Source organism: Cataglyphis hispanica, chromosome 19 (assembly GCF_021464435.1).
Source record: "Cataglyphis hispanica isolate Lineage 1 chromosome 19, ULB_Chis1_1.0, whole genome shotgun sequence".
Taxonomy (NCBI): Eukaryota; Metazoa; Arthropoda; class Insecta; order Hymenoptera; family Formicidae; genus Cataglyphis; species Cataglyphis hispanica.
Genome location: NC_065972.1, coordinates 374,812 through 389,822, shown reverse-complemented (window position 1 = coordinate 389,822; position 15,011 = coordinate 374,812). Strand labels below are relative to the sequence as shown.

Genomic DNA, 15,011 nt, shown 5'->3' with positions numbered 1-15,011 from the left:
TCTCTTATTAATATTATTAACTATTATTAAAATTCAATATTTTTTTTTATTTTCGCGATAAATTACGTACAATAATTACTTATAAATGCAAAAATATTTCACGATACGACAGGTATTTTCTATCATTTTCCATTATTTGAAAAAAAATGTTCTAATAAAATAATTTTTTTAATAGAAAAATATGGGACAAGTATTTTTGTCTTTTAATTATTTCGACCTGTTCGATTCGAAGAGACAGATATTCGTAAAACAAGACAAAAGTAGAATATAATTTTAGGATACCTCAAATTTCAAACGAATGCCAATTATTTCTAAATATCGCGAACCAGCGACATCTGGATCAAACAGAGTCGCCGCGGAAAACGTTTCGACGTCGAATGATCGGATTCACCATCCTCTTTTGCTCATTAATCTCGTCGTCGTTTCTCGAACAATCATCGCCACATCCGGGACATTACCCGATAATGTCGAGGATGCTCGCGGTAGATTTCGAGGTCTTCGGCATCGTGCAAGGTAAACAAAACGATTCGCCTCATCGGCGTCATTCGCGTTATTTCATTTCGGTTTATTAGTGCCACCAATTTTACCATGCTCTTTTTCAAGGTGTCTTTTTCCGGAAGGTGGGTAAATCGGCGTACATTAGAGATCCTGACCTTGACAATTTAATCGCGTTCGCCCGCGATTCACGACGAGGAAATCTACGCCGAAGAACAACTCTCGCTCGCGACATCTATCGGAAGTCCGGCGTGTAATCGCGCCTTTCACTTCACGTAGATATAAACGCACATCGTTTTTATCGACTTAAATTATTATCCATCGCGCTTTGCCAATTGTCGATAATGTTGAAATCTAACAGAAAGTTTCATTTAAAATTAAAAGCATCTTATTTTTTATGTACATATATGACAAAAAATGGCCTTGCGTTTTATAAGCAAATTATTTCTCTAATTATATATATATATATATATATATATATATATATATATAACATTTTGCATACAAAATACAATATAATCTATCACATATATATATATATATATATATATATATATATATATATATATATATATATACATTAAAAACATATATAAATAATACATCTAAAAAAAAATTACTTTTATCACATCAATCTCAAATTTATACTTTAATGTACGCCCGCGATACATTTTCGCAATAAAACTTTATTCACTTTTACTTTTCTTAAATAACTTTCTGTATAAATATCTTACTTATGTTTGCAACTAACAGTATACGCAAAAACGTGGTAAGGAATTGGGTTTGAAAGGATGGTGCATGAACACCTCGAACGGTACCGTCATCGGTCATTTAGAGGGGAAGAAGACTCAAGTCGAAGAGATGTAAGATTCCATTAATAAGAATGAGCGAGAACAAATATAAGTACTACTCTCTCGTCCTTTTGACTTATTCGCCCGTCTTTTTCTTTTATTTTAGGAAACAGTGGCTTCGTCACACCGGCAGTCCTCACTCGCGGATCGACAAGGCGGAATTTCGCAACGAGAAAGAAATCTCGCACCCGTCGTTTACGAATTTTGAAATTCGGAAATAGGAGCGCTCGCTCGCGAGTAGAGTTGTAATAAAAATATAAATGTCCTAATAATTAATTTGAACAATTTAAGTGGTCGCTCTTATAATCAAATCGTTATTTAAATAAATATAATATAAAATGTATAACAAAATTTTTATCCTTCAATGACAGCTGTCAAATATATTTTAGACGAAAATCATCGAGGAAGAAATTAATTTGCTTTAAGCTTAAACTATTTTCTGACAAAACCAACTCTTTTCCATCATTCACTCTTTCAAAGATCTTCGCATAATTTTCTAAATGGAATATGAATTCTCTTCTTTTATTAGAATGATTACAGTGAGATTAATAGTTTCTATGCGTCTCGACGTTCCTTTATTTTTGAAAACAAATTCAAGTTTTTCTCCTTGATGAATCGATTCGCTTCTGGATACATGTACGTGGAGAAGTGTGGAGGAGCGCCTCGCCAGCAGCCAGCAGTCAGCATCTCCCCTCGAGAGAATTCCTCTCACCTCTCATTAGTCGGCGAACGTGCGGCGAACAGCACGGATCCACTCGTGAGTGTCCTTTTCTCTTCTTCATTTTTTTTCATATAACGTATAATAATTTTACTTCTCGTTGAGGATGCACCTCGCATCGTCGTAATTCGATTCCGACTCGGTGATCGATCTCGATCGGATTACGCGGCGCGAATAGCCGATAGCGGAATAATGTTATGATCGATGCCGAAGAGAAGGTGGGCGAGCGGAGGACGAGGAAGAGGTGCGGAGGTGAACCAGCATGAGGTGTTTCGAGAGCTTCTTCAAACGCACCTGGCGGCCACAGCAGGTGAGCGAAAAATAAACTTTCAGGTGTCGTTGTTTTTTCTTCTATCTCACAATTCGATCTTATCATCATCGTGAAAGTATGTCATCACTCGGAACGATACATCTCTCGTTATTCGTCTTGCGATCGTTTCGCCGAATGTTTCGACATTATTAACACGCGCCATCAGGTATGACAGTTGTGACCTTATTACGCGTATAATTACCGCTTTGTGTAGTAAAATTTAGCAAAGATTAAAGCATAGAGAGAAGCACAATATATAAAATATTAAATTTTTTTTTTAGTTTTGTTTTATTTTATGTCGTTTAATTTTTTTTTCTCTCTTCAATATTTGACATTTATTTCTCCATCCGTTTTAACATTCCTTTCGATTACTATTCTATAAAGTGTTAAAATAAATCGCGTTTACAGCAATTACGGACGGTAAAATTTTTTGTCAGTTCCAGTTCGTCGCGTAACAGACATTTAATTTCGCCTAAAAAGATTCAGAATATAGGAGCAAGTTTTGTTGGATATGCAAAAAATAAACTATATACGCGTTAAATATATAATATATTACATTATAATTAAATATTATATATATTTGATAAATACCTCTCTCTACGATTCATTTATTACATTCGGGAAAAGTTAAAGTTATTCCGTTGCAGATACATTTTTATCTCGATTCATGCACCTTTCATATGCACAAGTGTACGTTTGAAAACATTCATTATAATTACCGTTGGTTTACTTATTTCTTTTTTTTTTCGCGCGACTCACTTGAACGCATCCGCGTTATCGCATGATAAAAGTCGATAAGAATTGGTCAAAATGGCCAGACGATTTTAATCAGGCGACGATCGTAATCGACGATACATTCGCACCTTTCCAGTTATACGCGAGATTCTTCGCTTGCGAGGAATTCCGACCATGTTAATTCCTGCGAAAGCCACGCAATTCGCGCGATCGAGGTCGTGGCTGATGTTCTCGCGGAAAATAACGACGGACGAGACCGAATTACGCAAGGTAGTCGCGATTATACGTAAATACATGGGAACTCGCTCGCACGTCATATTTCCTCATACACAAAGATGTCCCTTCCCCTTCCTATCTACCTCTAGCCTCTAGCTGTCTAAGTTATAAGACATTTATATTTGACGTATTTGCACATATTATACCGCAAACAGGAACGTTTCGCGTTTTCTTTCATTCTAATTAAATTTAATCAGCTTTTCTGTGACAATACTCTGATTCCATTTAAGAGAATATAGTATTTAGTGTTGACAACAATAATAATAATTAATGGTGAGAGATAATAATAAGTTATTAAATAATAAAAATAATAATGTTGTTGCGAGAGTAATAAATAAATTCGGGAGGAAACGGGTATTTATGTGATTAAGGTTACTTCTCCCATCAAGATTTTCGATGATAACTCCGAGAAGGAGGAGCCGGTTTATTAGCCGGTTGGTCAGGGGTCGCGATTGATAAGCGCTGATAATGGCTCTTGAGCGACCTACTGAACTGGTCAGTCCTTACGGCGATTTGCGACGCGCAACACCACGCGTTACTCATTCTCCATCAAAGTAAATCCATATCGGTGTGGAGATTTGCATTCCAAAAAATCGCTGATGAAAATCGCACTGCTTTTCGAAGCACTTTCTCGCGATGCGATAGTATGAACGAGAACGATCACTGTATCGGGAAATATGGACACGTATTCAACGTGAGTAATACCGATCATTGTGTATGTGTGTGTGTGTCTACGACTTGAGAATTAATATCTGCAAAATAACCATCAATTGAATTAGTATGGTATTAATGTAAAATTAATATATATATATATATATATATATATATATATATATAATGTTACATTCAATATGTTGATTCAAAAATGCATTTTTTTTCCTTTCTACTACTATTGTTTATCCGTACTAATTTATTATCTATACTAATTTTTTATTACGCAAAACTGAATAACGGCTCAATAATAATTTTGAAATACGAAATCATCTTCTCGAGTTATCTGCTATGAATAGTATATCGTTTATCCAATGTCATTTCTCGTTATTCTTATATGTAACAATGTCAACAATGATTACAATTTTCAAGTCGACTGTGCATTCGAGAAAACGATTATATCCGCCGTAAATAGATCTCGTTGTTAAAAACGATATGGTTGATCGCTTCTAATCGGATCGTTGACTGCCACCAATTCATCCGAACGGTGAAAGTCCTGTAACGATTAACGGGATTTCTCCCCAAAAAATGCAACGTCCGTCAACCGTTAAATACAGCTCGAATAAAAAATTCGATAATTCTTCAAAAATTGTCATCTGTTATATTAATTTCATCAATTTGGAAACGTCGAATTCATATTCAACAAGTCTGAAAAAACGCTTGGGTTTGAATATATTGAAAAATATTTACTAGAATCTTAATGAAATATCGGATCCATACGAATCCGAGATTATCTGAACCACGGGGATACGTTTCCTCTATTATAAACTCAATGTACAGGACCGCGTCGCATGTACGGAATTCCCCCTTCCTTTTAAAAAGCCGGATTCCTGAAGCACGCGTAATCATCAGCCGTTTTATTTCTTTCACTCTCTAATTCTCGCGCGTGTCGTTGAATTTGCTTCAATTCATTGTGACATAGTTAAAAACAAATTAATTTATAAGCTGATTAAAGATAAACGATCCGAAATGATTCTGTGTATGTGATATAATATATAATAAAAATAATAGAAAATAATATATAATATTATATAAAATTACAATAAAACTGGAGAAGGCACAGAACCTAAATGCGATTATAGAAAGAGATATATGTATATATAAAATGTATATAATAATTAAAAGAAGAAGTAATTATTCTTGTTTACAAGAATAATTACAATTAGGCTTTAATTGAAATCCGATTTAATTTAAAATAATAAAATGTAATTCTTACCGCGATATTTTATGTGCTAATTCTCTACAAGATAAATACTGTGGAACCTCTCCCGGAAGTTTGAAACCACGGGTAGATAATCTTTATCCGGCAATAAACATCGGAATACCGCGTCTGTTATTTTCTTCCGTCGCATATCTTCTTTTTCAAACGACGATACCGTAAAAAATATCTGATCATGAATAATATCAGTTTCGTTGAACATTATACGTGAAAGATTTCGTATCAATCGTCGAGATGATGACGGATAAGAAACTTGCTATATTTCTTGCTTGCTTTCCATTTCATCGACAGATAAGTCGAGTAAATATTTGGTAGTGTTCAATCATCGTTCAATCATATTCAAAATATTCGAGACATTTACAGCAGAAGCATTTCAATCCTTCATGGAAAATTTTTTCCGAAAGAAACGCTCTATAGACGTATCTGCAATAAAAAGATTATGATGAAAAGATTCATTTGAAAATTGATAATGAAAAATATTTTATCATAAAATCATAGTTTATGAATTTTTATTCAACAATTTTCTGAAAATAAAATTTTCAACGACGGCGATTGCTTATCTCTTTCCAGATGGATCCGTCGTCGAGATTCGAGCCGACGGCGAAGAGGACGACGACGGCAGAGGTGCATCGCCACGCCACCGGTGAGGCGATGACAGAACTGGGCGAGGTAAAGGTGATCGCGCCGGGCAGCAGCATCGCGACGTCGACGCCGCATACCAGCGATGATCCGGCACCCTGCAAGAACGGCGGCTGCAAGGTCTGGAGGAGCAACCGCGACGGCAATAGCGAACCGCGTTCCGAAAGCCCTTGGCACTTGCTCAAAACCATCTTCCTCATCTCCGTGATCGTGGCGTTCCTCCTCTGGGTTATAGTCTATACTCTGTTGGACCAATACCGGATCCTGTGATCATCCTGCAATCTTGATGTGTTCCTCGTGATTGCGATTTATAATCGACCTCACGCGAAATCCTTTGATCTACTTGATGTCCTGATTCATTAATTCTCTGTCAGATTTCGAGCGATGGATGCTGCAATACACAGTCCTGCGTACACAGACAATTTTTTAGGCAGGAATAAAAGCGCGCTAACAATTCTCGATCGTGAGGTATTCATCCCTCATAAATAAGTTTTATAAAGTGATTGCGCCGAATACTTTCAATTTTACAACGTGATTCAAATCGCGAAAGTTTAGGTTCAACGAAATCTGCAAACACAGATTCGAAAGAGACAATCAAAAGCTCAAGGGTGAGGAAGGGAATGGATTTCCGGCAGCCTTAAGCTTTCGTAATTAAGATTGTAATATTGTATTATATATTTCGTACCGTTTTAACGCTTTGTGACGTCTGTAAATATTCGAATAAAATACGATGTTATATACGCAATGTATATAAATTATTTAACCTTTTACATAAGTCTTGAACGAATATCGCGCGATAAATCGATGTTCAAAAATTAAAAAATATGTACGGCAAACACACTGAATTGTAAATAATACTGAGATAGAAAGAGAGAGACGCGAATCTTGAGAAAATCTTCAAAAATTGCGCTATATCTTAATAACTTAATAAATTAATTAGAATGATCGAAAAATTCCTTCGTATTTTTTCCACGTTAATTGACGAACGAACTTTTCGATCAAGATAGTTTAACAATACTTTTGGCCGGGACTGCAATAGGCGAGACAATCGTAATGTAGAGGAGAAAGAGGGGTGGATTCGAACTATATAAATATCGCACGATATACATTTATACAAACTGGATTCTTCGCGATTTTTCTTACATGCATCTTTTCTATATATCAAATCGATGACACCAAAACTAAAGTCCCCTCTTCCTCCTTACAATACCTGAAATTGTCGTTGATACGACAAAAAATATGACTGCGCACGCGATCGAGCATGTATCTCGCGGAACAATCGTATGGTAACAATCTTGGCGAATCCGCGGCGGACAACGTTATCGTTATCGAGAACGAGAAACGGCCCGGATCAACGACCGGAAGTCAACAGCCGACAGCAACGTCGTCGAGCACACAAGATCGGGAGACGCATCCGATGCAACAGCATCCGAGTGCGCAGAGATTGCAGAATGACGAGGACGACAACGACGAGCAGGAGGAGGAAGAATTACCAAGCGATAACGTGATTTGTTCCTGTCCATTTTTGTTTCTTTTCTCAATATACGCGCGTATCTCTATCGAAGAAACTTGTTTCAGTCCTCCGCGACGGAAAGACGCGCTCAGCCGAGGATAATATTGGTCAGCTGGGACAGTTTACGTACGAGGTTGATGCTGTTGCTGATCCTGTGCCTCTTCATTTGGGCATGTATCTTCTTCCCTCTGCTCAACACTTGAATCTTCCCCTCCTCATGCTCTCGCGAGACATCGAGACAATCGGCACGGCGATTCGATACGACATTCAACACGACCATACACACATACTTTCACGTTTACATTTATGTATATATATTACGTCCAATATATAATAACAATCTTACATTTTTGGTATTAAATATTTACACGTGTTATCATTCATAAATATATATTATTTTACGTTTAATGTGGCCTTCGCGGAGAGGATATTATCCCCAAAAGACTTATCCCCAAACCAACTTCAACTCTCATCTTTCATAAAAATTAGATGCGCTTATTTGGCTTTATAATATTCAATTGTTCTTAATAATATTTGTTTATTGATAAATACGCATTCAAAATGGTTTGGAAATAAGTTCTTTAGTTACGTGAGACACTTGGAAAGGTATCTCTTTCTCGCGTTCCCGCTCTCACAACATTTTCTTCGCTATATTAATCCGTCAACTTTTTCCTTAGGATCGATCGCGATCAATTTAACCAATCGCAATCTGGAAAACCCGTCGCGAGCTCCATCAATAACTCTATATATACTTTTATTTATGGAACACTTTCGTTGTGTATGTATGATCTTATTTATTTATTTTTTTTTTGTTTTTTATCAAGAAAGATACTCAAGATGATAAGTATCTTTTGTTTCGCTCTAGATCAGAGTAATATCGAGTACTGTCCTATGGTATAGCCTTTATGTATCCTAGAATGAATCGCCAGAAATAGAATCCTCCTATTATCTCTCCTGGATTCGAGAAACAAAAAAAAAAATGTGAACAATACAATTTGAGTGATTCTAAATATTTTCGATATTCAATGCATAAAAATTTAACACAAAATAACTTTATATGTCTTTAAAATTTTCCAATTTAATTTAAAATTTTTCTTGTTCAAAGTCATTAAGTTGAAACCATCTTGATATGACTGTGATATATTATAGATATATAATCCTTAATTAAAAAATTTTAATGATCTCTTTTTCTTGAAAAACCTTTCAATTGTATTGCATGATTTTTCTGTATTGTCGAGCCCGAAAAAAATATTAGAAAGCATCTCGTTTCCATCGAATCATCCTGTCTTATCGTTAACGATTTTCTTAACATATGCGACATCACGATCATGTAATGTCCTTATAATCGACGGTTTATAAATACATCTTACAAATACTACTAATTTGGCATGTAACAACCGTGACGATGCATTTATATGCTAGCATTTGCGACCGGCACGTCGCGTTGAAGGAAAAAAATTTCTCGTAAATACTTATTATACGATCTATCAAAATTCATTTTACACAGAGTATCCCGCGAAATATCCGGCAAACTGTACCAAGAGTAGTTTCAGAAAACTTTTATTGTAACAGCCGTCTATTTTCGCTACTAGTTTACGATTTTATAACTTTGCAAAAAACAATTAGTGATGGCTAAAATCTTTTGTTGCTTACATGGCCATAATCTTAGCATATTTCAAGATCATTGAAATTGACGAGATCGTTTTTAATATTCCATTTCATCACGATTTGTAATTAAATTAAATATTTATAAATATTTAACGACCGAGTTTTAAATATAAATTTTATTAAAGATTTATATCTAAAATTATAAATAAATTGTAAGATCTTCTTATCTATAAGTTCGCGTTTTTAAAGCTTAATTCGCAAATCGGTGGCTCGCGTTGTAGTGCAAAAAATTATTTCTTCGCTTTTATCAACAGACATATACACGCGGATTGAAATAATTTATAAAACTAAAATTTGTCGGTTAATAATATTGTTGGATACTCCGCGGAGCACCCGGTACATTAGACACGTAACATTGATCAAAAAAGATTTTGAATATTTAAGTCATTCTAACATTAGCTTGGAATAAATAATGTGATATGATTCATATAAAACGAGAGATGTCTCGATTAATGAATGAAATTATCGAGTAAATCACAAATATAAAAAAAAAATGAGTTAAAAGTATCGCGGGGCAAGAGTAAATGCGTCTGGAATGCCACGATAGATAGTGTCTATTAGGGAGTAACCGAAATCGATATAAAATCAAAGTAAACGAGATACGTAATTTATCATCCCATTACGGAATATCATTATTGACGAGGAATAATCAAAACGATAAAAATTCATTCTTCTATTCTTCAAAATGAACAGCACGTTTTTTAACTACGGCAACAAATATAAGAGAGAAATCTTCTTATATATAAATATATGTAATTTCGAGAAAGTCCAAATTTGATATATTCCTATCGAGATAAAAAAAATAGAAAAAAAATCGTCTATATTCGTCTATATCCTTTTTACGCGAACAGAATAACGTCTAAATCTGATAGTTTTAAAATTATTGAGATTGCGAGATAAAAACATCGTTTTATATTTAGCACATTTAAGATTGAATTTCATACGAGAAAATAATAAAAAAATATTCTTAAAAAAAATATTCTTAAACGCATCGAGATTACAAAAAGAAGAACAGAAACAAGAAATCATCTATATCCGCGGCTTGTATGTCAGAGTAACGTGAAATGTTTTTACGTCCATCTCGGTACAATCCTGAGGCCCGATAACGCTATCGCCACCTGTGCGCGACGGCACACGTGTCGTCTGCTCCTCGATGATCTCGTTGTAGCTGTTGTCTAGCATCTTCTGAGCTGCTGATTGCTGCTGTTGCTGCTGTTGATCCGCCGTTACCGTCACTCGCACAATCTTCACGGTCTTGATCGCCTCTAGAGAACGCGATACGTCCGCCGCTGCCGAGCGAACGCCTCCCTTTGCGCCGTTCTCTTTGTTGCGTCGAGACGAACTGCGATGCAGACGCTGCTTCTCCCTAGATGAAGTTCTCCGCAGACTCGGCCGCTTTACTGATTCCGCGCTGGCGCTCAAGCCTGTGGCTGGATTCAAACGAGGAGTTTCAATTGACAAAATTGAACATTTTTCGAAAAATCGAAAAAAATGATGAAAAATTTTCGAAAAATCGTAAAGATTTACCGATGTTACCGGAGGAAGACCGATTGGAACCGCGTAAAACGTGTATCGCTGTGGGGTCACTATCAGTTCCTACCAGTCTTTCCCCCACAGGTGTGAGAAACCATTCAGATCTAGTTCGCATACGCGCGGCTTGTCTTTCGTGAACCTGCGTCAGTTAGTACACTTAGTCCGGCTTCAGTTGAGATCATCACCTGAGAGTCTTACCTGTGGCAGGTAGCTGAGACTTTTGGTACTCTCGGCGTAGCGATTCACCGCGCGCAACTCGTCCAGGGTCATGCCTGCAGTCGCGCGTCTAGAATGATGACTGCCGTTACTCGACGAACGACTAGGCGCCTGTAAAATGTCAAATTTATCTACTGTGCTATTTCGAATTCTTTTCAGCAATTCATTGTGAGAGCACTCTCGCGTTCTTTTATCACATAAACAATATAAATACCTGAAAAAGGCCGTTTTCTTCTAAACTAACCGAAAGACGCGTGTAACTCTCGAGTAAGGTGTTCTCCGGGATCATGCCTAGCGATGACGCGAGATTCACTGTCTCCGGCATGTGAATCAACGCTGGAGTCGACTGCGATTCCTCTTGGTGAGACATACCTATTGCATAAAGTAATTAATATGATATTATTTTACAGAGTAATACTTAAGACAACAGAGACATATTGAATATTTTGAGGAAAAAATATATAAGAGCTATTTCCTTGCAATATGTTGAAATAAATTAATTTCGTTCAAAGAAAAAGAAGAGAGAAAAAGAAAATTTTTTCTATCAAATACAAATTTGTATTGTACCAAAAAAAAAAAAAAAAATTAAAATAGAAGAAAGTGTAAAAAATATGATTTTTCGCGTCATAATTTAATGATTATAGTAAAGAATCGGAATCTTTTATCTCAATTTAGTGAGATACTATAAATCTACTTACATTCCAAATTAAATTTAAGTCCCCATCTTTCGCATTCATATTGCAACCACGTCTTTTCCGCCTCCAGCGACAATTGTCCTAAAATTAATCGACTCAAATCATATTTACTCGCGCGGTTTAAATAAAAATGCGTGCATCTTATAAAAACTTACTCGACACGAGAGTATCTGGTGGATATCTAAAACTGAAGATCCAGTCTTCTTCCACCTTCAATATCCTGCCAGTTATGCGCGCATAAAATTCATAATTATCTCTTCCGAACAGATTCGAAACACCAAAATTGTCTATCATGAATTTGGTAACGCGTGTGGCAATCTAAAAAATAAATTGTCGATTGTTGTAAAAAATCTTGACAACTTTTCTTAGCAAAAAGAAAACAAAAAAACTATGCATAAATAATAAAAAAAAAAAAGAAAAAAAGAAAAGAAAAAATGTGTATACATATATCGTTAAATATCTTTTTTTCCATAAAAATTGAAAATAAATTGAAATAATATAGTACCTCAATGTTTGAATATCGATCAAAAATTACATTAACTTTAATTAACTACTAAACTGAGAAGATAAATTATTTGATTGAGAGAAGAAATAACAAAGAACAAAATAAAAATATCATTTACCTTAAACCTGAAAACATCCTCCATCTTAGCAGTCTTGCCATCGCTGACACAACTCTGAAAGAACGAAGGTGCCACAGATACCCCTAGAGCTTCGCTGGTCATTCCCGTGTGCGCTCGTTCGCTATTTACCGCTACTACCCTGAATGTCCCGAATAGCAACACCAGTAACCTTTGCGTATATATTGGCATGGAAGTAATTAATCTGCAAAATAAAAAAAACTTTTCTTGTTAAACAATTCGATAAAGATTACTCGAAAACAAAAGTATTAATCGCGAGAGTTCACCTGTGTATCTGGTCCCGTTGTTGTTCTATGCTATCTAGCTGAATTACGGTAAACAGTTGCTGTTCGCCCTCCTTCCCAAACACTCCGCCAGGTATTTTGCGTAAAAATTTCTTCAGAACGCTAGCTATTGTGTAAACACTAAAATTGTCCATATTGACGAGGTGTCCGGTTTGCAGAAAATGTATCAACTTCTTCATATTACCCTGGTGGCCAGGCGCCCGAAAAACGTCTTTTCTGAGCGGGGCCTCCTTGTTTAATTTCAATATAAGAACCTGGAACAAAGTAACATCATGATTATTGCTTGTAATTGTTTCATAAAATGTACATATTTAAGAATAACTAAACATTCAATTGTTACTTACCAATAAGGGGCCAGGAATATCATTCTTACACACTTCGTCCAGAGGTACTCCAAATTTAACTCTAGAAAGAAGAAAACAGAAAGTTGATTTGACTTAAAAAAAAAAAAGATAATATTTACTTTACACATCATTAAATATCAATTATCAAGTCGATGAAAAAATTTAAAAGTCCTTTATTACCCCAATTTATTTTCTTGTCAAGATAACAATACATATAATAACACATTCACATTTTGTCTCATTTTCATATCATGTTAATCATATTATCATCTACAGATATTATATTATATTATATATATAGTAAAATACAATTGATAAAAATGCAATACAAGATAAGAATGTGTTATTTTTAAGTAAAAAAAATACTAACTTTTCCAAGCGTCTCGGATATGGTGGTACTGAGGAAGGATGTCCACAACTGGTTACAACATTTCCTAATGTAGCAGCGCGTCGATGCATTCTCTCTGTCCAGCTGCTCATTGTACAAAATCTAAGAATAGCAATATCATGCGAGCATTAACACCACTCGATGCTCTTCTTGCAAAAAGAAGCTGTGCTCTCTTTAAATTCTGGTCTTCTATGCTTGTTGGTAATCCAATTGCTGAAAACACACCATCAGAGTCTTGTTAGTCTTCCATTTCCAATGCGTCAATATTACAAATATAATATCGAGCTAATAAAAGCCATTATTAGAGCCATATCTATTAGCCTGTAATCTTTGTTGCATTACACTATAACTTGGAAACTAATTTCTTCACATCACATTCCATCAGTGATAAAGATAGCCAATAAAGACTTTTGTTGCTGGAAATTTATCAATGATATTCTTGTAATTTCAATTTGATTTTAACTCAGATTTTTACAATTTGATCAATGCGCATTCTGGTAAAAACACGTTTTTACATTAATGTATCTGTAATTAATTAAAAATAAGTGAAAAAATTAAAAAAGTCACATTAAAAAATAAATACATTATAAAATAAATACAAATTTACTACAATGATAAAAGATTTAGAAAACAACTTCAATAATTTCGTTTCAATTATCAATAATTATTTACTTAATCTTGTTTGACACGAGGTCTATTCGTAAGAAATGTGAATAGACTACACATGGTAAAAAAACAAGCACGCACACGAGGGAGAATCGAAAGAGAGAGCGAACACCACTGGCCCGCCCAAAAGTACAATCGAGTTAACAATATAAAAGCACGACAAGAGAGGGAAAGGGGGGGGGAGAGAAAGAGAGAAGGGAGGGGGAGAGACTCTCACCGGAGCAAGGGCGACGATCAGGTGCCGTCGTCGACGTAAATTTCAGTGCGATCCGGATCGCGTCCGCGATTAACCTAAAGCAGCATCATGCGGAGCAACGACAACAACAATGCCGTCGACGACGACGACGACGATGACGATGACGACGACGACAACGACGATGACAACGGACGGGGAACTGACGGACGGACTCCCGCACCGCACGCACTACCACCAGCCACCAGCCACGCGTCTACGTTTCCATGGAAATGTCGCGGCCGCGATGCCGGAGATGCGCCTACGGCATCGTCGCGGCCACGCCGCGCTCTCCCTCGTCGCACACCAAGTCGCTCACGTCACACAGCGTCGTCGACAACATGCATACGGCAGCGGCGAGTGTCCCAGGTGGAGTGCATCTTCGCTTCGCGTAACAACGTCGGCCCGCGCAACACGCACCACCCGTCGTGGTAATTATCACAAAAAAATCAATATGGCTCCGACCGGACTACCTCGCTCAACCATGGCTGATAGAAAGAATAGATGTTCAGCGGCCCGCGACGCGGGCCGGATTTTTCGCGCATGCGCAATTGGCCATTTGAGGTACTTTCCAACACATACACTGTGTTTATACAAAAACATTTTATTAGTTATATATTATCTTGGAAAATGCTTTAAATAATATGTAGCCAATTAAATGTTTTTGTGTAACACAGTGTCGTCTTGCTGGAAAACTCCCTTGGTAATTACATATTGTACATGTATATGAAAAATTTGTTTTATATATACCATATTAATGTATTTCATTAATAAACCAATAATAGCTATGAAAAGATATTATTATTTTAAATATTCTTTTTAAACTAACATTATTTATTAAAAATATATATTTTAATATCTTTTATGTATTCAAATG

The 15,011-nt window shown here is 36.0% G+C and overlaps 3 protein-coding genes and 1 long non-coding RNA gene across 8 annotated transcripts; 2 read left to right on the top strand and 2 right to left on the bottom strand.

The window, feature by feature from the left end:
- The first annotated feature begins 341 nt into the window (after window positions 1–341).
- Window positions 342–1,745, top strand: LOC126856825 (acylphosphatase-1-like). Its single transcript, XM_050605717.1, has 4 exons — window positions 342–513; window positions 604–620; window positions 1,249–1,358; window positions 1,453–1,745. Exons 1-4 carry the CDS (start codon window positions 378–380, stop codon window positions 1,565–1,567), a joined length of 378 nt encoding a protein of 125 aa, XP_050461674.1. The 5' UTR covers window positions 342–377; the 3' UTR covers window positions 1,568–1,745.
- Window positions 1,746–1,881: 136 nt separating this feature from the next.
- Window positions 1,882–6,699, top strand: LOC126856824 (uncharacterized). Of its 3 annotated transcripts, XM_050605714.1 has the most exons (3): window positions 1,882–2,103; window positions 2,283–2,374; window positions 5,886–6,699. In XM_050605714.1, the coding sequence occupies exons 2-3, from the start codon at window positions 2,327–2,329 to the stop codon at window positions 6,222–6,224; spliced, it is 387 nt and encodes a 128-aa protein (XP_050461671.1). In that variant the 5' UTR covers window positions 1,882–2,103; window positions 2,283–2,326; the 3' UTR covers window positions 6,225–6,699. The 3 variants fall into 3 exon arrangements, with proteins under 3 accessions (XP_050461671.1, XP_050461670.1, XP_050461673.1); XM_050605713.1 differs by having other exon boundaries at window positions 1,882–2,374; XM_050605716.1 differs by lacking the exons at window positions 1,882–2,103; window positions 2,283–2,374 and adding an exon at window positions 3,943–4,079.
- On the bottom strand, window positions 2,719–5,873 carry LOC126856826 (uncharacterized). The gene is made up of 3 exons (XR_007688415.1): window positions 5,313–5,873; window positions 2,966–4,137; window positions 2,719–2,846 (listed from the first exon to the last, which is right to left on the bottom strand). It is a non-coding gene; the product is annotated as an uncharacterized LOC126856826 (long non-coding RNA).
- A 1,058-nt stretch (window positions 6,700–7,757) lies between the features above and the next one.
- On the bottom strand, window positions 7,758–14,612 carry LOC126856823 (uncharacterized). Of its 3 annotated transcripts, none has more exons than XM_050605710.1 (11): window positions 14,120–14,612; window positions 13,219–13,449; window positions 12,849–12,909; window positions 12,487–12,758; window positions 12,203–12,404; window positions 11,735–11,897; window positions 11,583–11,660; window positions 11,099–11,256; window positions 10,867–10,995; window positions 10,663–10,807; window positions 7,758–10,565 (listed from the first exon to the last, which is right to left on the bottom strand). In XM_050605710.1, the coding sequence occupies exons 2-11, from the start codon at window positions 13,326–13,328 to the stop codon at window positions 10,165–10,167; spliced, it is 1,719 nt and encodes a 572-aa protein (XP_050461667.1). In that variant the 5' UTR covers window positions 13,329–13,449; window positions 14,120–14,612; the 3' UTR covers window positions 7,758–10,164. The 3 variants fall into 3 exon arrangements, with proteins under 3 accessions (XP_050461667.1, XP_050461669.1, XP_050461668.1); XM_050605712.1 differs by having other exon boundaries at window positions 14,401–14,612; XM_050605711.1 differs by having other exon boundaries at window positions 14,454–14,611.
- Between the last annotated feature and the right edge of the window lie 399 nt (window positions 14,613–15,011).

Bases quoted from the DNA above. Each gene is read 5' to 3' on its own strand.
- LOC126856825 (XM_050605717.1), top strand. From the start codon at position 378: ATGATCGGATTCACCATCCTCTTTTGCTCATTAATCTCGTCGTCGTTT. The intron at 1,359-1,452 runs GTAAGATTCCAT...CTTTTATTTTAG, and splicing joins AAGACTCAAGTCGAAGAGAT to GAAACAGTGGCTTCGTCACA.
- LOC126856824 (XM_050605714.1), top strand. From the start codon at position 2,327: ATGAGGTGTTTCGAGAGCTTCTTCAAACGCACCTGGCGGCCACAGCAG. The intron at 2,375-5,885 runs GTGAGCGAAAAA...ATCTCTTTCCAG, and splicing joins GCACCTGGCGGCCACAGCAG to ATGGATCCGTCGTCGAGATT.
- LOC126856823 (XM_050605710.1), bottom strand. From the start codon at position 13,328: ATGAGCAGCTGGACAGAGAGAATGCATCGACGCGCTGCTACATTAGGA. The intron at 11,898-12,202 runs GTAAATGATATT...TTTATTTTTTAG, and splicing joins AGGATGTTTTCAGGTTTAAG to ATTGCCACACGCGTTACCAA. The intron at 10,808-10,866 runs GTAAGACTCTCA...TAACTGACGCAG, and splicing joins GTCTCAGCTACCTGCCACAG to GTTCACGAAAGACAAGCCGC.